This window comes from Zalophus californianus, chromosome 2 (assembly GCF_009762305.2).
Source record: "Zalophus californianus isolate mZalCal1 chromosome 2, mZalCal1.pri.v2, whole genome shotgun sequence".
Taxonomy (NCBI): Eukaryota; Metazoa; Chordata; class Mammalia; order Carnivora; family Otariidae; genus Zalophus; species Zalophus californianus.
Window position 1 is genome coordinate 100,871,610 of NC_045596.1, and position 21,710 is coordinate 100,893,319.

Here is a 21,710-nt window from a genome sequence, read left to right on the forward strand (position 1 = left end):
TCTTGACCACTAGACACCAATGAGTGAGAGGATCTCACAACTGGATGTGTCCGTGCTGAGGGAACTTCAAGGGACAATGACTAAGGAAGTTTAAACAAGGAAGACTTCCCAGGCAAGGTGAGTCCCCAGCACAGAAACCAGTGTGGCCACAGGAAGGAAGTGGTTTTAGTGTTACAGTGAGCCGTACAACATTGAGCTCTAATTTCTTCTTACTCACCTCCTATACTGATTAATGATACATTAAAATAAAAGACAATGCTTCTTTTTTGAATAGTAATGGCTACAAAATGATGAAACTAAGTTTAATGTCATACATAATGTAAGGGACACCCAGTATTAAAAATTTGCTGCCCAATTCTCTCAAAATAGTCAGTTTTGTCCAGGATTTTTCAAATTCTGACTCTGTTTCATGGTCGAATACTTACTAAGCTCAAAGAAATGACCATTTGGAGCAATGTAATCACACATAAGCATTGTTTTCAACGGATTTTTTTCCCCTTAAAAACATCTTTATTAGGATTTCTGAATTTTTTGTGTGTTTGCTTCCTCTAGATTTGTTAGAAATTCTCTTCATCGTACCTTTTTCATAAGATGTTTTACTTACGTGGTAAAAGCAGCATTTACTTTAGCTCCAAGGTAGTAAGAATACAGTATGAACATGCCAATCATAAAGGCAAGAAAGACCATAATAAAGAGGACCATGAACTTGAAAATGTCCTTCACAGTCCTTCCAAGAGAGATCTGCAAGGGGCCAAAGCTCTCATTTGCAGGAAGAATATACGCAATCCGAGAGAAGCTGAGGACAACAGCTATAGCATAGAGGCCTTCAGATATGATCTGAGGGTCAGAAGGGAGCCATTTATCTCTGGCTAGAAAAAGAGAGAGAGAGAGAGAGATTAGAAATGGAACTTCCTAGTCATTGTTAGCCATGCAAAATAAATACCTTAAATAATATCTATTTTTTAGGTAGGTGGTTTTTATCTTGGTTGAAACTACTCTAGATTTAATTAACTGTCCAGGCACTGTTTTTCATGTTAAACCAGAAACACATGAATTCCACACTCACATGGAATCTTTTAATGGAGGAAACACTATTATAAAGATACTAAGCCTGCTTCAAATTGAGTAGAAACAGAATCAAGTACAAAAGATAAAGAAAGAGGTTAAAACCCTTCATCAGAGACAGACTGTGTCCAGAATGACAAAACAACAGACTTCACTAATTTATCCCCTCATTACTAGATTTATTGACCAACTGTTGTCATCACATAGGCTCAGTTGGCACAAAACTTCTTTTTCATATTTCATAGGGAAATTAGTTCATCTAACAGTTTGTGCAAGTAAAATGTCATATTATGAGAAGTAAGAATGTCAACTGAATCACACTGGTGCTGTCGGTGTGATATCTGAGCAATATGACTTGTTCCTGGAAAATGTAAAATGCTACAGAGGTGCAAAAATTTGGGATATGGATTCTAAATGAGGACCCACCCCTTTCAAAATGGCTTAGTAAGTTCACAGCAGACTACTGGATACTCATTTCCCTGGAAGGTCAATGAAATACTATGTGGCTAATTTTGTGCAAACTGAATCACTCCCAGAAGAATGGATACGTTGTAGACATTTGCAACAACAGAAGTTAACATTTATTGAGTGTTCCTATAACTCTATGGATTTAATGTTATTATTATCCGCTCCTTAGAGATGCAGAAACCAAGACTTAAAAAGGCTAAATAGTTGATCAAAATCATACACACAATAAGTAAATCCTGAACTCAGAAATTTCTCTCCAGATGACAATCATTAGATACACATTAATAAATTTAAATAAATAGGTTACTGAAATAGTCAGGATAGATATTATACAAAAATATAATTTAAGCTAATTCTTTAATTATAAATGGTAATCATTTACTCATTTGATCTGGAGTCCTTGGCATATAAAAAGCTTTGCTTGCTGATAATAGGAGATAATGTGTTTAAAGTTCACAATGTGTGAAATGTGCATTTTATATTTTTGAGCAAGCGCCCGGTCTTCTTCAATGTTAACATGCCACTTGTAGTTATCACAATGTAAGCCTTAATTACATTTATAAACAATTACTCTTCACAATCAGAAAACATTTGAACTCTGTGCCTGAGTTTCCTTATCAGTAAAATAAGGGGTAGGTAATAAATTTCTAAAGTCCTTTCAAGATTTAAGATTGTACAACTACATGAAAATCTGCTAATCGCACCTCCCCAATCTGGCCTCAAGGGAGGGGAGGCTCACATTGCTTACCACTGGTTTGTGCTGGGCCAGGAAGGAGTCAATATCCTTGCACACTGGTTATCAGCTGGGGTCTCCCTGCTCTTCATGATACAGAGAAGTTAGGCATGAATTCCCTTCCACCTCATGTTGAGGGGCAGGACATTCACCCCAGTATTTCTGCCTGTTCTCCAAAGCTTACATTGTCATGTCACTTTGGCTCCTAGTTCCTGCCTCTGCTGAGTTTTTGTTCACTTCACCTGTACAGCAGGTGGTCAATGGTCAGTTTATCTCCTCTGAACCACACTCTCAGGGATTCATCTTCCACTTCAATCAGTTTATCAAGGTATTTTTTCCCCTAATTAAGACAGTTTCATACCTTCACAATATATGAGAGTAATTATATTGTTAGGCTTAAAGATAATTTTCTTCTACCTTGCAACATCTTCTTTATATACATTTGAAAACTGAGACACAGAGAAGGAAATTAACTTGAACAAAGTCACACACAGCAAGGGAGAGTCATAGCCTCAACAGGAATCCAGTTTTGTATAGTTCCAAATCTCATGCTCTCTCCTCTATTCATATACATTCAACACACATCTCATATTAAACATATGGACACTTCCTTCCAAAATGTGATTTCAGTACCTTTTCTGCGGACCTTTCATATGAGGAGCCTATAGTTAATAACTTACCGTAAGTGAAATACTGGATCTCTGGTGGAAGTGTAACTTCACTGAGGTCACTTTCTTGGACATAACTGTCCACATACTGTTGTGCTTTTGTCGCCTGAAGGAAAGCTAGGAATCTGGCCGTGAAAGCAGCAATGAAGATGGAGAGCATCCCAAAGTCCAGCACATTCCACAACTGCAAAATATACTCCCTAGGTCCTTCCAGCCAGAGCTCCTTACACTCAGACCACATCATTCCTGTCACACACAGAAGGTACAGATTACCTCTTACAGCTTAGACTGAGAAGCTGTTACTTTGTCCCCCATCAGTCCCCATCTAGAAAAGGCTCCATAGATAAGGCACATCATACTAGGCACCACCAAGCACCAGCTCTTGTTCAGCTCCCTGAGGCCCTGGGCAGAGTTAAGTGGAGGAAAAATCTTCAGCTAAGTCAGAATTAGAATTTGGAGAAACATAGTTCTACATTTGGAACCAGCAATGGTGCTACTTATGCAGAGGGGTGGGCAGGAAAGAGGGAAGGAAAAGAAGCAAAGAAGACTCTTTAAGTCAAATGATTTTGCCCTATGAGACTTTTGGGGGGAGAGGAGAAAGTTCATCTTTGTGGATCCCAATGGTTATCACACCATAGTAATTATTGGTGAACTGAACCCCTAAATGAGAAACTTATTATAGACTCTTAACAAGATCCGTTTCCTAATCACACAGGAACACTTACATCACTCCCCTATCTTCTCTCCTCTTTCTAGTTTCATGCCAGGGAGGTGAGGAATATCACTGGAAAAAGAAGGAAACCTTAAGCAGGGGCCCTAGGACATTGTGAAGAAATGGAAAGCAGAAGATGCCATTCTCGGAGAAGGGGGCCAAATGTTCCAATTTAACAACTTGTCCTGACCATGTAAGGAGAAGATATTGTGGAATTTTAAAAAATGGCATAGCTCAAAATACAATTTATAAAATAATTATTTGATGTAAGTTGAGTCCACAGGAGTGAATGAGGGGAATAACCAACCTATTAATTTAGGAATTGAGACGATACCAAAAACACTCTGGGTAAAACAGAGAGACTAGAATAAAGTGACTCTGAATTAGTGATGGATAGATAAACGAGTTCCTACCTCCATTTTTTTCCCTCTCATGGCTTCAAGTTTTTAGCTTTAACATAGCTATTCAAAATGGGCTCTTGTGAGCCAAGATATGAAAGCAACCTAAGCATCCATCGGTTGATGGATGGATAAAGATGTGAGATATATATATAGATATATACACACACGTATGTGCATACACACACACATGCACACACACACACGCATACACATACGCACACACATACGCACACACATGCACACATACACACATGCGCGCGCGCACACATACACACACGCGCGCACACACAAGACACGCACTGGAATATTACTCAGCCATAAAAACAAGTGAGATCTTAGATTTGTGACAACATGGATGGACTTAAGAGGGTACAGAGTAAGTGAAAGAAGTCAGAGAAAGAAATACCATATGATTTCACCTCCATGTAGAATCTAAAAATCAAAACAAATGAACAACAACAGACTCTTCAATACAGAGAACAAAGTGGTGGCTGCCAGAGGGGAGGTCAGTGAGGGGGGGGAAGGCGGGTAGGAGAAAAAGGACATTAAGAGGTATACAAACTTCTAGTTAATAAAATAAATAAGTCATGGAGCTAAAAAGTACAGCACAGGGAATATAGTCAATAATATTGTAATAACACTGCATGGAGACTACACTTATTGTGGGGAGCTCTGAGTAATATATGGACTTGTCAAATCACGATGTTGTACACCTGAAACTAATATAACATTGCATGTCAACTACACTTTGCTAATAAAAATTTAAAAAAGCAAAAAAATGGACTATTGTAAGGTGAAGTAACTAGCATTTTGAAAATGGAAACTCTCGTAAAAAAACCTCTGAAATGAAAACAAAAAATGTTCTTTAATCATCAGTTAATGGCTACTGGTTTATTTCACAAGTATTTCAATTAAATATTTGATCATCATGGTGAGTCACATTTTTTTAAATTTACATTTCTCAATAATTAAAGTTAGAAATGTGGTATATTTATAACTAGGCTCTTATTACTCATAAAAATTGTTATTTAGTGTTAAGGGATACCTTTCAGTATCATCACGCTGCCAAATTATTCAATTATTTTGCTCTTCTGCTTATCTTACAATGATGATGTTGTCACCATATAACGCACGATAACATTTTAGATAAAAAAGATAATCATTATACAGACACTATTTTTTGGTAGAAATTAGAATATATAAAATAGTAAGCTCACCAAGAACCCAGACCATAATTAGCATCTCAGTCCATGTGAACTGGGTGGTTTTCACCCTGAAGATCTGCTTGGGATAGTCAATAACAGTGATATTGGGCAGCGTGGTGATGCCTTCAAATCTGTCTGAGGCGTTGAACACAAGCAGGCCCAGGAAGATGATGAAAGAAGCAGCATGTGCTACAAACTTCATAAAAGGGCTTCGTAGAATTTTCCCCAGCTGTAGGACAACAAACAAACAGACAAAGAAGAAGAAACTTTTACTCTGGAAAACTTGGCTTCTGCTTTTGAAAATGACTATACAGGATTAAAAAAATAAATGAAATCAGAAGATTTTCAAAATTCTGCTTCTGTCTGTGAAGAGCTATACATTAAGAAAACTACTCCTTTTAGGGGATGCTTCCTCCAAGAATAATTTAAGAAGTCTTCAAACTTCATTGTTTCTAAATACCCAATTTGTCTTAGGGTCGACTGCATACACAGATGCCTTTCTGAAAATCACAAGGCATATGCTGGTTATTCTTATTTTTACATGAAATACTATGCAATCAACATCTAGGTTTTGAGAGGCTAGGAAAAGAAACTCCAAATCTGTAGTGTGTATTCCTTATTGCTTTATAACTGAAATGTTATGAGTTTGGAGACCCATTCATTTATAACTTAAGTGTTATGATGGGTTTGTAGTACCTAACAAGGACTCTGAAGATTAAAAACCTTACTACTGAAGAAATAAATTTTCATTCTCACTTCTAAATATTCTGAAATCAAGCTGCACTTTGTATGCTATGAAAAAAAGGCAGAAGATATTAGAATCAAGTAAATATTTTATGTGTTATTACCTCAATAAGAAGAAGGAGATATACAATAAGTAAAACCTCTAAGTAGGTTAACTTAATTAAGTCAGCCCTGAGTTTGGAAAATCATATAAATAGTACCAAAGCATCTCTAAAGTTCAGTGCATAATTATTTTAAGGTAACTCCTTTAAAATCCCATGTGATATAATGTCCTTAAAAGCCCCATGTTCTAGTAGAAATGAAAAACAATCCTGCCTGTCCCAAGGGCTTCTGTGGCCCAAGAATTAGGTACATTTGGTAGATTTATCAAATAAGTTCTCTAGTCTACATACTCAGAACCAACTTTCAAACTCAGTCTGTGACCTTAAAAGTACCAAGATTCACATTTGAGAGACTGCAACTTCAAACAAATGTTTTTGTATGTCCGGAACCTTAATTTGATGTCAACAAATAACCAAAGAATGTTAAGCATTTCTGGAGTTGAACATGAATGCAGACACACAAATGTCACATTTTCCATATGAGACATAGAAAAATAAACAACACATTTACACATCACTGTGCTGTTCTGCAGCTGCAAAGAGACACATTTGGGGGAGCTCATCTGTAGCACACAGTGATTTCTTGGGGGCTGCCAAGTCTGTTTCTCATCAAGGCTGATCTTTTAACTTTAAATAACATGAAAATAAAGCAGCATGCCTGTCTTAAAAATGGGATATATGTGGGGAGCTCTTGCTATGTACTTTTTGCCACAGGCTAGGTGGTATATAAATGTGGGCTCCAGAAATGACTCGATTCAGGGGTGCCTGGGTAGCTCAGTCGTTAAGCGTCTGCCTTCAACTCAGGTCATGATCCCAAGGTCCTGGGATCAAGCCCAGCATTGGGCTCCCTGCTCAGCGGGAAGACTGCTTCTTCCTCTGCCACTCCCCCTGCTTGTGTTCCCTCTCTTTCTGTGTCTCTCTCTGTCAAATAAATAAATAAATAAAATCTTAAAAAAATGACTCAATTCCCTCCTTTAACCCTCTCCGCCAGACAGAGAGTTCATCACATCATTTATAAGAGCTGCACTTTTATAAGTGAAGAGTAAAAAGGAGTGGACTTCAATGTTTTAACTGATTAAGCTGTCCCCAAAGACGAACACTTAGAAATCTGACCTTTCCAAGTCATTTCCCTCAGAAAGGGAAATTATTTGCATGGGAAGTGATTTTCGCTTTAATGCATACTCTCTCAACATTTATAGATTTTAGTCTTCAGGGTTCATATATTGGAGGAATCGTAAGGTACTTTCCCACGATACATAATAAAGGAACTTAGTTGAGTCATCAACACAGTGACAAACTTTCTGCCTTCAGTTGCACGGGAAGCTCAACAATGAAGTGAGACGGATGAATAGCCTCACATGTATATGAGAGCGGGCCTCACTCTTCCAGAAAGACAATTGAGCCAGAGAGCTGACAGATTTCCAGAATCGTTTGTAAGTGGCCTTGACTCATTTTTCCTGAAACTGCCTCTGATTTAAACAAAACCAGATTGTGGAATATAAAAACAGAATTAAAGGATCTCACAATGGCTTCTTCTCCCTGGTGGTGCCCTTTATTAACCTAATACACATTCTGTTAGTGTGACTAGTATTCCTTCCTATATCTTGTTCAGAGGATCTCTGAGGCACAATTAAATTGAGTCTATACTGGTAAAGTTGCGAGAGGGATGGAGGTAGTGAACGAGTCAAGCAAAATTAAAGAGATAAATAATCTAAAAAATCCGAAGCCCCCCAAACCCAAATTCTACCTTTTTTAGAATCTTCTGAAGAAATAAAGGGCTGGGGAAACCTGGCATGCACTCTCTTGAATTCTTCAAATTAACTGTCGAACGACAAACCACTATTCGTGACCGTACTTAATACACTCAACCTCAGATCTCTTGACAGGTTCCAACGAGTTGCCCTTCCAGGTCTCAGGTTCACTGTTTCTTGGTACCACTGCTGTAGGGTTGTTCTCCTCACACAGGCCAACTCAGTTGGCTCTCTGTTTATTAAGCTGTCAGTAGAATCAGCAAAACTGCTACCTCATATTTACCCCAAAGATACAAATACAGTGATCCAAAGGGGTATGTGCACCCCAATGTTTATAGCAGCAATGTCCACAATAGCCGAACTATGGAAAGAGCCAAGATGTCCATCGGCAGATGAATGGATAAAGAAGATGTGGTATACACACACACACACACACACACACACACACACACACACACACACACACACACAATGGAATATTATGCAGCCATCAAAAAACATGAAATCTTGCCATTTGCAACGACGTGGATGGAACTAGAGGCTATTAAGCTAAGCGAAATAAGTCAGTCAGAGAAAGACATGTATCATATGATCTCACTGATATGAGGAATTCTTAATCTCAGGAAACAAACTGAGGGTTGCTGGAGTGGTGGGGGGTGGAAGGGATGGGGTGGCTGCGTGATAGACATTGGGGAGGGTATGTGCTATGGTGAGTGTTGTGAATTGTATAAGACTGAAACAAACAATACATTATATGTTAAAAAAAAGAAGAAGATAGTAGGAAGGGAAAAATGAAGGAGGGGGAATCGGAGGGGGAGATGAACCATGAGTGACTATGGACTCTGAGAAACAAACTGAGGGTTCTAGAAAGGAGGGGGTGAGTGGGTGGGTTAGCCTGGTGATGGGTATTAAAGAGGGCACGTAGTGAATGGAGCACTGGGTGTTATACACAAACAATGAATCATGGAACACTACATCAAAAACTAATGATGTAATGTATGGTGATTAACATAATAAAATAAAATTTAAAAAAAAGTGCTACCTCACTCAGGCAGCTCTTCCTCTTGACTACCATGGGGATTTTATCTTAAAAGCCTAATAACTACCCTACTAGTACCAGATCCTTTTTCATCCCTTATTTGAATTGATCCAGTCATTAAAAAAGCAGCATTTGTGTTCCGGAGTCAATTACCATTCAGGATAAAACTGATAAGAGCCTTAAGGAGGGAGCTTTTGTTTTTTCATCCCCAAAGCACAAGGTACACCAACCCCAGAGGAAATGGATGAAGAAAAACACGTACCCTGCTGCACGGTGCGATCCAGTAGCCGATGGCGAGAAACGGAAGGCCCAAGGCCACAACCAGCACAACCAGACACTTGATAGCTATGGTCTGTTCCCGCAGGCCTGAGAGGTTCTCATACCAGATTGTCAAGAGCTGCTGCTGACAGTTGGGGTGAGCCACAAACTGTCGGCAGAAAGAAACGTAGGTTACTACTGTGCCATTAGGGACACTTCAGCTACTGAATGCATGTGTATCCTAAGGATATTAACATGTACTTTTCTGGAATATAGGCACTAGAAGTTTCTGGTAATATTTTCCTTTACCTTCCCTCCATTTCCCAAAATTGCTTCAGAACTAGTAGAATTAAAGTTGGCAACAAGAGGGTAAAATTGATGTTGTCCTTAATTACAGTTCTTTCTGACTGAAATTCTCCATAATTCTCAGATTCCTCTCCAGAATCTGGGTGATATATCCTTTCCTTTGTGAAAATGTGTCCCATCCTGCTGTCCGCCCACTTACTTGCTTTTGGTTCAAAATGGAAAAGAATAGTCATTTGGTTTATTGTAGAGTACAACTAAAAGAAAAATGTATCAAGTTTCATAAGCAATTCCTAAAATGCTACATGTATGAAAAATATATACACGATATGCCCTATGTATACGTATGTACTACCACTGCAAATCTGCAACAATCTGCAAAAAGCCAATGAAACCGGCAAGAATTATGCTGGGTCCACACTTGCAATACCTCCAGGAACTGGCATCAAATGTCCCTGCCTTCCTATTTCAGTAATCTGTACTCTTTTTGTTGCTGCTTCTCTCACAGGTCAAAACCCACAAACATGTATCTCCAACAGTTCTTTTGTAACTACAGTTCTAACCAGGAAAAACTGAGCAAATTATACTTATTTCAGCCCTGCCATTTTATTTTGCCATCTGGTTTCACTAAGTCATCTGCCGGCATCTATTCTGAGGGACTGGGATTTCATTAAAGGCCTGTCCTTATTCAGGTAGCAGAATGTATCTGTAGTCAGGCTCATGTGAAAAGGCCCCTACATCAACAGGTGCCCATTTGTGACTGGATATGCCTGTCTTTGAAGCTTTCCAAGCTTAGAAATTATTCAGGGTCATTCACAAATCAACTATGAGTACCAACATATTTTTTTAAAAGTGTATTTAGCAACACAAAAATCAAGGTATCACTATCTTCTAAAAAACAAAATAAAAAAATAACAATGAACCTGTTAGGAAGTATTCGTGAAATGTTTTTTGCAAACTCTTAGAGGCAGAGAAAACAGCCGCAGTCTCCACCAGTGAAGGGTTCACCTTTAATCAAATTCTAGTTAATGATCCTAATGATTGTTAGCAACTCTAGGCAATTCCTCAAGTTATCTGGCTATTTATCAATAACACGCCTACAAGGAAATGAACAGGTTTTTATTCACTGGTGTGTAGTTTCCCATTAGCTCTTCTAATTAAAAAATAATAAAATTAAAAAATAAAACCTCACCCCCCAGGGTAGGCAGTAGAGACACAACTTCCCCCAAGTCCCCACCTCTGCCCCTGTGTGCACCTGCCCTCTGGGAAGTCCGTTGATAGCCACTCTGGTGATGGCTGTGCCCCCTGGGCACAAGGGTTCTTGTCCTGGTAGATGTGGTAAGGATGAGTTTACAAATATTAGATCTGAAATACTTAACTGAATTTATTTCAATAATACAGACTGGGAGGATTTGGGAGATTTAAAGTACTACAAAAAAGATGCTATCTTTTCTCACTTAACGAGTTTAGTGTGAAAAAGCATATTTTATAAGTGTCTTTCAATTCAATTCTAAAAATCCCAGGTCCTAGAGCTCACTCACTGGTCACTGCTAGCAGCTAGGTCTATATTAGATCTCCTTTCCAGATTCAAGATCCAGTCACTCCTCCAATTTTCGATCAATACAGTCATTATTTGAACTCACGATAAAATACGATCAAGGCTGAAAGCCCTGGGGTCTTGGTGACAACTTTCTAGGGTTCTTGTTGAGAACTTTGCCAAACTTCCACTTTTGCCTCTATACCTTACTGGATCATCTCCTTCCTGCTTTATCCCTCCTTCTGTGTTAAAAATCCTCATTTCCCTCTGAGTTCCTAAATGTCATTCATTCATTTATTCATTCACTCTTCAAAATGTAAGCTCTTCCTATGAGCCAGGCACTGTGTTAGGTATTTGGTAGAATAAAGTGAAAATGGAAGCATCAGTATGCATTAAGTGATAAGCGGGTCCTGTTCTACGGCACACCGTAAGCTCTCAGTAAACGTGAAAGAAAAAATGGAGGGGCACCTGGGTGGCTCAGCGGGTTAAATGTCCAACTCTTGATTTAGTCTCAGGTCGTGATATTGGGGTCATCATGGGATCCAGCCCCACATTGGGCTCCACACTCAGCGGTGAGTCTGCTTGAGATTATCTCTCTCCCTCTGCCCCTTCCCCACCTCCAGGCTTGCTCACTCGCTCACATTCTCACCCTCAAATAAATAAATAATTCTTAAAACAAAATGGAGACAGTCTCCTTATGCTTGCCAAGATAAATAATCAACATTTAAAATAGTATTAGTTTGAATGTTGGTCTGAATGTCCTGCTGTTTGGAGGGTCTGCATTTGTGAGAGGTTGGACAGACGCAAATAAAAAGCCGTCCTGTGACTCCAACTAGGCTCAGCTGAGGATGGGGAAAGGTGCATAGAAATCTACAGGTGGAATAGATAATGTCATCAAATCAGATTACCACTTGGGAAGTCAACATGCACCTTTTTATAGGCCAAGGTTTTCTGCAAGACAGAAAATCCCCATAAAGTTCAGAGACAGGTGGACATGGGTCCATATAGAATTGATGGACAAATTTTGCTTTTATGAGTGTCCAGCCTTTCTTTCTTAGGTTTTGAACTCTTGAGGACAGAAATATTAATGTTGCAGTATGGCTCCCTCTTCTTGCTCCTCCTCTTCCAGATCATCTTCAAACTTGAAGATGTGCTTTATGGCATTAATTGCATTGTATATAGGTTACACAGCCCTTAAAGACTTGATGGAAATCAGTGCTTTTCATATGGCATTATATAATGATCGATCTTCGACCCATTGTGACTTGTACAATAATGTACAATCTACGACCCACTGTGACTTGCAAACACTTAATATATGTTAAATATTAGCCCAAATTGTGGTGTTTGCATCTTACTTGTTACACTTTAAAATTCGGCTTCACATCTATATTTCCCATACTGTTAATTCTACTCTCTTCTTAATTGAAATAGTAAGACACCAGCATATGGTATCTGTTCATCCCTTCCAATTCACAGGAAGAAAACACAAATGGATATTTTCTTCCAATAATTTAAAATCCTAATGCAAGCACACAAGGAACATTAAAAAAAAAGAATAAAATCAATACAATAGTTATTTAGAAAAAATAACTATTAAATAGTTATAAATAGAAAAAAGTTAATCCCTCTGGGAGATGAGTTTTGCTCTTTTCAAGGACTTCAAAATAGAGTGGTGACCTTTATCTCTTAAAATTGTTTACTTCCTATGCGGCCACACCAATGATAGCCAGTTGGATAAATTTGTATTCTGCATCCTAACTTCAGTGGACCAGCAAATTGAAATCATTACAGAAATAATGCCCTTATTTGAGGTTTTCTGATTTAAAAAGAGAATCCCTGACCCACAAGAAAATCTCAATCTTTCAATGGAAAAAAACTACCGTAGCACTGAGAACAAACATTTTTTTTCCTGCCAAACGACTAACAGACTGTAAACAGAACCGCTGATCAGGGCAGGTTAATGGAAAACAATGAGATAATTTTCAACTTAAAAAAAATTCACGTTACACTGTCTTACAAGAACTATCTTCATGGGACTACTGTTGTACAAAAACATGGTAGGAACACTCTGTGTTTGTTTTTTTTGTTTTGTTTTGTTTTAAAGATTTTATTTATTTGACAGAGAGATACATGCAAGAGAGGGAACACAAGCGGGGGAGTGGGAGAGGGAGAAGCAGGCTTCCCTCTGAGCAGGGAGCCCGATGTGGGGCTCGATCCCAGGATTCTGGGATCGTGACCTGAGACGAAGGCAGACACTTAACGACTAAGCCACCCAGGTGCCCCTGTGTTTGTTTTTAATGACATGGTTGGAGGCACAGCTCATACCATTTAAAATACTGCTATGAATAAAAGCTACTTCATTCAACTTCTTTTTAAAGTTCTGAGTTGTGAAGCATAAACTGAAAACTTACATTGTGTAAGTTTGCTGGATTTCGAACCCAGAGTGCAAAATATTCTGTTCTTTCTTGGTGCCAGGCCCAAACCTGGCCAAGAGGCTGCCCAGTTGTAGGACTCAGGACCTCACCAGCCAGCACATGCACCCTGCCCAAGGTCTCTGCAGTATATTTACCACTCATATTGCATTGCTCAATTTTTGGAATTAGGGAAAGCACAATTTCTTCATACACAATGGGTAATTTTATGTGAATATATTGCTGCATGTCTCTTTTCTAGATGATATTTCTATAGTTAAATCTAATCTCACCACAGAAGAAATAAGAGAACAAAGAGGAAGAACCCAGGAAATTCTCTCCTCTTTCTCAATAGCCCAGTTTTCCACATTCGATGATCTATCAACTTCTAGTATCTTTTATCTTTGTCAAGGACTTTCTTAGAATAGACAGAGCTTACTTACTACTAGAAGCAGATGAAGCTCTCATTATTTCTATGGGGGAGAAGGGATTGGTGTTCATCCTCAAGTCGCAGAGAAGGCAGAGGTATAGGCAGAATTAAAACTCAGAGCTTTTGGGGGAAGTAAATAATCGATTATTCTAACTGGAAAATAACTGATGTTTTTGCCTAAAATTTAATCTTCTTGTACTCTTTCAAAAAAATCAAATTTCATCTTTCACTCTATTTCATTCTCTTGTAGAAAAACATGGGTAACTCTGCAAACAGTAATAATATTTACTATCTTTCCAGTTTTATTATTTACCTTTGAGACTCCTCAGAAATGATTCTGGGATGAATAATCTAAAACATCCACGCCCTGATAGAGAACACATTATCGTTTGTTCCTCAGTAGGAGCGTAAGATTGCCCATTACACCAACAGCATTGAGAATATTTTTTATTCCTTAAAAATCTGAGAGACAGGAAATGTTATTTGCATATTAGGATGCATTTATTTTAGCACTAGAGGGTTTGACAATTTTAAATATGTTAGTCATTTGAATTTTCTGTGAGTTGCCCATTCAAGCCCTTTGCTTATTCTGCAGAGCTCTAGAAATTTTTCTTAAAAATTTGTTTGAGCTCTTTGGACATTAAGAATATCAATCTTTTGTATGTTAGAATTGAGAAATTATACCTTTCTCACATTGCCCTTTACTTTTTTGTTTATGATCTTTCTGTGTACAGAAGTTTTAAGTTGTATGTTGTCAGATTACTTACCTTTTTGCTTTGTTATTTCTTTGACTACTTTTGTATTAGAAAATTCTTTTTCACATAAACACTAAATTCACATAGAAATCAGGGCACCTGGGTGGCTCAGTCAGTTGAGCATCTGACTCTTGATTTCGGCTCAGGTCATGATCTCAGGGTCATGAGATCAAGCCCCACATGCTGGGTGCGGAGCTTGCTTAGGGTTCTTTCTCCTTCTCTCCCTGACCCTCCCCCACATGCGCACAATGGTGTGTACTCTCTTTCTCTCTCTCGCTCTCTTAAAAAAAAAATCATGTTCAGATCTCTCCTATTCAGGTCTTCCATATTTTCATTTTCTTGACTAATTGCCACTGAGCTCTGTAAGGCCTGAGTAGAACTCACGGTGTGATTCCTAGGGAAGACCTGAGCTCTGAGGACTGTGAGGCCAGACAGGAAGCTAGGAGTCTCATAACCAGAGCTGGGGGTACATCTTAGGCACATGGCAGAAGAGACTTCCTGAGTCTCTTGTGGGTAACAGCTTACCGTTACACAAAACTGGTTTCCCTGGTGGAATTATGAGTTGATTTGAATAAATGTAAGTTTATTATGTTATCAGGAGGAAAAAATTCCATAACATATTTTGAAATCCCAATGCCTCACATGTAGCCGTGGACTACCTCAGTGCCACAGGGGATAGGGTTCACGCATCACTGTAAGCCAAGAAGTGGTTTCACTTCAGGACTAGAAATTAGATGAAGGAAAAAGGAAGCACCAGAAGGGATGGGGCATCTTTCCTCCTTGCTAGATGGAGACATGTGAATGTTGAGTGAAGAATGAAGGAAGTCTCTGGGCTTTTTTGGGCATTCTAGGATAAAGTTTTTATATACATTGAATGAAGCTTCCAAATGAAATACTTTAACTAATACTCCTTTTAGAGCATAAAACAAACAAACCCAGAAATACATGCAGAGCCCTAAATCTCCTTTCAGTTTCAAATATATTGTTTTTTCCTGGCAGTTAGTTGACTGAAAACAAATTTATTATTAATGACACCTCATACGTTGTAAGCTATACATCAATTTATTTAAAATTAACATGCCAGGAAGATATTCACAGTCTCAAGACAGTTTGGTCAACAGAAGCACATCTATAATGAGCTGCCTCTGCTAACATGACACTTTCAAAGTAACGGTAAAGAACCGGTGACAACTGAAATCAATTCACTCCTCTCAGGAGCTAAAGAAAAGAGGTGTGTATTGTAAGATCTGTGAATAAATGTCCAGACAGATTTCTAAAAATGGTTTCATATTAATCTTATTCAAAATGATCTTTTCTCCTTTAATATAGCAAAACCTCAACTAGCGAGAATGCTCTAGAGAAAGCCAAATACCATATGATTTCACTCCTATGTGGAATTGAAGAAACAAAACAAACAAGCAAAGGGAACAAAAGAGAGAGGGAGAGGCAAACCAAGAAACAGACTCTTAACTATAGAGAACAAACTGATGGTTACCAGAGGAGAGGAAGGGGGAAATAGGTGATGGGGATTAAGGAGTGCACTTGTGATGAGCACCGGGGGTTGTATGGAAGTGTGGAATTATTTTATTGTACACCTGAAACTAACATTACACTATATGTTAACTGGAATTAAAAAATAAAAACTTAAAAAAAAAGAATGCTCTGAGAGGAAGGCAGTTGAGCCAATTTATTTTTAAACGATAATTCCTTGAAAAGTTATTTTACATCAGTATTTACTAAGAATCTTCACATTTGCCTGTCTTATTAAGTTGAGGGGAGATCTGTAATTAATAGTTGGCTAAAACCTTGTGAATACTATATGTGAAAGCTCTCTAGATTGTGGCAGAATTTGTGTGGGGGGGGTGTGCACGTGCACGCATACAAGGGGAGAAGACGAAAGAGAGGAAGTCTCCCTCATGCTCACTTGCTGCTAGGGCCCACACTTGCCTCTGTTCCACGGTGCAGAGGCATATGCACAGGTCTCCGTTCTGGGTAGAAATGTTATCAGCTACTACATGTTGAACAATCACCATGTGCTAGACCTGTGCTAATTACTTTACATGTATTAGCTCTTATAATCTTATGAACAACTGAAAAAGCAGTTTGTGGTCCCTACTTGACTAACTGAGCAGACTGGGGCTTGGCCTGGTTGGGTGACTTGCCCGTGGCCACACAGGGAACACGTGGTTAACTCAGGACTTGAACCCCTGCAAGCTGGCTCCCTGCCCTCTTAAGCACCATGCAGGGCGGAGAGAAAATTCAGCTATACAGAGAGTAACCAGTTCATGAAACTAGATCTGTTCCTGAAAACAGCTTACTTCTTAGTGACTTATCATTTTCTCTTAGAATACAAAAAAATATCAGTTATCTAACACATAAATGCTGCTAGGTTGTAGTTAATTGAGATTTTCATTATAGTAAAACATCATAACTACAATTTTCAAGAATTATTTTAAAAGCCCCATACAAGCAGCAAATACATACACTTAACAGTTTATCTGCAATAAACAGAGTAAAAAAGTAATCATAAATTTTATTTCTGGTATCCACAGCTCTGTGACTTAGACATATTAAGCTTGGCAAACCTCAGTTTCCTTTTTAGAGTAGAAATGTCATCATCTATTTTACCTATTTTATAGGTGAAATGGATAATAACATAGGCTTGTCACAAGGATTAAAAGGACAGTTGTAACAGTGATTTACAAAAATGTATACAAGTAACATTTTATTTTTACTTGCATTGTAAGGAGTTCACAAAGTTCTTTTGCATATCTTAATCCACTGAAATCATATTCTCTGAGATGGATAAGAGATATTATTCTTCTTTTACATGAGGAAACTGAAGTTTAAAGAAATTTTATGACTTTTTTTTTTTTTAAGATTTTATTTATTTATTTGAGAGAGCGAGAGCCTGAGAGGGGAGAGGGTCAGAGGGAGGAGCAGACTCCCCGCTGAGCCAGGAGTCGGCTCCGGGACTGGATCCCAGGACTTCAGGATCATGACCTGAGCCGAAGGCAGTTGCTTAATCAACTGAGCCACCCAGGCGCCCAAAAGAAATTCTATGACTTACCCAAGGTCTCTCTCACAGCAGACAAAAAGTGGAAAGGATTGCAGAAGCTAGATATTTGACTCACAACTTTACCATATTTCACTTAGTCTCTTTCATGAAGGAAAAAAAACTTTTATCAATAACATCTTTATTATTTAAAAAACTTTCCTGGGATTATGGCATAGTTGATATTATATATTTATTCCAATATGGCACTGGATAAAAGTGAGCCACTCACCTTTTTTACTTCATATTTAATAGCAAGCTTGACACGACTCAGTGAAGCTTTATGCCTGTGTAGCTCTAGGGGCTCTGCGGATTCCAGATCTCCATTCAGAATAGCTTCTACTTCTTCTGAGTCTCGGCAAAGATCCAACACACCCACTACAAAGTCTTTGCATTGCATGGAGAGCTTCCGATAGTCATTCTAAGAACAAGAGGTTTAAAGTTTAACTCAAGGAATTTGCTTTAATTCAATGGAAAGTGTTTAGGGTTTTTGTGAATTACAAAAAGGGGTCCCTTCTCCTGGGTAGAAGCTGCTGTTCCTACATGGATGCAAGTCTTGCTGAGTTAGACCCAGACAGGATTTGCCCACACTCACAATCTCAGCTGGTACCTTCTGCAATCCGCCCACCCATAGGATACAGCTCTGAAAATGGTATGCACATTTGTTACTGGTTTGTATTAAGGGATGTTGGATAAATGCTAATGCTGACAGACCAAAAGGATCAAAAAGAGCTGCATCTCTCTTATATAAACAACAGTTTCCTTAAAGCCAAAACAAAACCATTTCTGTAGTGAAAATTGGTTTAAATGGTAATTTTTCTAAAGTGGCGATCTGACATAGAAGATTGACTATACATGAAAATAACTTGTTCAGTTTCTACTCTCCCTTGCCTTGTTGGAGACATGACTTCTCAAAGTGTAGTCCTATAACCAGCAGCATCAACAGCACCTGGACATGTATTAGAAATGTATTCTCAGACCCCATTTCAGTTGTTCCTATCTAGAAACTGAAGAAAGGGCTCAACAATCTATGTAAACACACTCTCAATGTGTTTGTGATACACATTTATGTTTGAGAATGACTGGTTTCTAGTGAATGTAAAGAGATGGACAGGTACCAACAGAGAGAGGAGGTATTTTTTCTTGTTTGTCTGAAGGTTATCATGTCCTGCAGAACTGGAAGGAGAGAAATGTCTGATTATATGTAATTGAATTCTCAGGGGCTGCAGAGTATCAATACCTGAGAGAAAATTTCCAGGCCAGTGGAACTAACACCTTGCTAAAAATAATCTGTGAATCTTTAATTTCATTAGCATATTTATATAGTGCCATGGACTGGGATAAGGAAGTCACTTGGCAACATTCTCTGTTACCTTCTGAATGGAGTTCTATTTCTAGCCCTTTGGTTCCAGTTAAGGTATCAATGACCATCTGTTGGGAAAGTATCTTACTTTCAGAAACCCCAGTTCTACTTCTATGGCTTTCACTAAAATTTTAGCCCATTAAAAAGGTTAACCGGGGGATTCCTCGGTGGCTCAGTCAGTTAAGCGTCTGCCTTCGGTCAGGTCATGATCCCAGGGTCCTCAGATCAAGGCCCCATCAGACTCCCTCCTCAGTGGGAAGTCTGCTTCTCTCTTTCTCTCTGCCTGCCATTCTCCCTGCTTGTGCTCTCATTCTCTCTCTGACAAATAAATAAATAAAAAGTTAACCGGATGATAGTCTAATTTGGCACACTTGAGGAAAACAGAGTTCCCCATTTCAATATGGCCTGAGATACTATACGTGTCTAATAACCAAGTAATACCTAGCACAGCAGAATTTCCAGGCTTCCAAAAATCCTACTTAAAAAAAAAAAGACATGAAGGATTTGAATTCTTTCCTTTAAATAAATAATTGATTTGATGGGCAAAAAAATCACGTCACCAACTAAAATAAAGGAAGACTGTTTAAAGGCTACACAGACTAGAAAAGTTTCCATTTCAGATATCAGAAATTCAGATAAGGAACAGTTACAGTTAATCCTTTTCCCCTCATAAAAGAATAGATAAAATGAATAAAAACTTCAATCGTTGGTTTCCATTCAAGTTGGTACCATGCAACTGATAAAATTAATAAAATGTTCAGTCTCTGGTTTCTAGGCAGAGTGTCAGTTAAATATCCATCTGCCTTCCATTCCTGAAAGACTAATGAAATATTTTATTATAGCATCCAGAAGTATTAAATTCATGTCTGTTTCCATATAAAGCTCTCCTTTTAATACAATTTTTTTAGATGAAATTTCCTCATGTTACTCCTCAGTTCAGACTGTTCTATAAGATTTGGTGCAACACAGGATGACCATTTCTCCATTGATCAGAAAAGAGAGAGACTATTTCAATGTTTGAAGAAAACAGTAGCCACCTCTGCAGTAACACCTAAGTATAACTCATTGTTTCAAAAAAATCATAATCAGTAAATTGTCTTGTCTTAAAGAAAGCTGTGTGGTTTGTTCACATCCACAGAAACATCAATCAAGAAACAAAAACTGGTAGTTATACAAGTTGCAAAAACAACACTTTGTCTTTATAACACTGTAAGCATTTCCTGCTGGAAGAATTCTGTTGCCTAAATGCAGAAAATAATCAGTGATGGAGATAATGGCAATTTCTTTTATTGTGGGCATGGGATGTCACTTTATCAACAGATATGGAGCTCCCAGGGAAAAATGGAGGGCCCCAGCTAAAGACAGCCCTTTCTCAGTTGCAAAAGGAACTACCCGAAGTCTGCATTGCACCATGAGGTGACTAGATTAGTTCTACCATGAGGTCCTGCCTAATGTTACTCAACCACTTGGACCATTTGTCTGGTCTGCATTTTCTAGTAATTTTCTCTTAATTTAGTTTTACTTAATCACCTTCATCGTGCCACTCTTCTAATACCATGGCTCTCCACAAAGTTACCAGAAGGACCTGTAACCTTCTTTTTCAATGAAGGAACTCAAAAGCCTAAAGACCTGCTCAAGCCAAGGGAAGAACAAGGACACCTGGTCCTCGTCACAACCTGTCTAAAGGTTTTAGCACACTTATTTTAATGTTTGTGGTTTAATCATCATTCTAATCCCTTTTTATCTTTAAGAGAAAAATTGGAATTCAGCTCTAAGGAGGCTTGGTTCAGTCAGATCCTTTCCCTAATAACAAAAGGAGCAGGATAGTATAGTGGTTAAAAGCTTAAATCTTGCCATTTGCAACAAGGTGGATGGAACTGGAGGGTGTTACGCTGAGTGAAATAAGTCAATCAGAGAAAGACATGTATCATATGACCTCACTGATATGAGGAATTCTTAATCTCAGGAAACAAACTGAGGGTTGCTGGAGTGGTGGGGGGTGGGAGGGATGGGGTGGCTGCGTGATAGACATTGGGGAGGGTATGTGCTATGGTGAGCGCTGTGAATTGTGCAAGACTGTTGAATCACGGGATCTGTACCTCTGAAACAAATAATACATTATATGTTAAAAAAAAGAAAAGAAGATAGTAGGAAGGGAAAAATGAAGGGGGGGAAATCGGAGGGGGAGACGAACCATGAGAGACTATGGACTCTGCGTAACAACCTGAGGGTTCCAGAGGGGAGGGGGGTGGGGGGATGGGTTAGCCTGGTGATGGGTATTAAAGAGGGCACGTACTGCGTGGAACACTGGGTGTTATACGCAAACAATGAATCATGGAACACTACATCAAAAACTAATGATGTAATGTATGGTGAGGTGATTAACATAACATAATAAAATAAAATTAAAAAAAAAAGCTTAAATCTGAAGCCAGACTTCCTGGGTTCAAACACTGCTTCTACCACCTACTAGCTGTATGATCCAGTGGAATTTACTTAGCCTTTCTGATGAGAATTAGCCTACTTAATGTTACTGCTATGAGGATTATATGCTTATGGCATGCTTCATACACAACAAGTACTACAGAAATACCACAATGTTATCAGGTACAGAGCGTTAGATAGAATATCTAGTCCTGGGACCCAAGACACCTAAATCTAGGCTTAGCAGATGGGTCCTTGGCTAATAGGCTTTGTTTTCTCATTTG

At 38.6% G+C, this 21,710-nt stretch overlaps 1 protein-coding gene across 8 annotated transcripts in view; it reads right to left on the reverse strand.

The window, feature by feature from the left end:
- TRPC3 (transient receptor potential cation channel subfamily C member 3) overlaps positions 1-21,710 on the reverse strand; it is a 71,538-nt gene that overhangs the window by 27,439 nt on the left and 22,389 nt on the right. For 6 of the 8 annotated variants that reach the window (XM_027597704.1, XM_027597702.1, XM_027597706.1 and 3 more), the window contains exons 3-7: positions 17,872-18,060; positions 9,150-9,314; positions 5,265-5,481; positions 2,947-3,180; positions 605-869 (exon numbers count right to left, since the gene is read on the reverse strand). In XM_027597704.1, the coding sequence (XP_027453505.1) occupies positions 605-869; positions 2,947-3,180; positions 5,265-5,481; positions 9,150-9,314; positions 17,872-18,060 (1,070 nt within the window). The remainder of the gene's footprint in view (positions 1-604; positions 870-2,946; positions 3,181-5,264; positions 5,482-9,149; positions 9,315-17,871; positions 18,061-21,710) is intronic. The other 2 variants (XM_035726017.1, XM_027597707.1) reach the window with 1 other exon arrangement.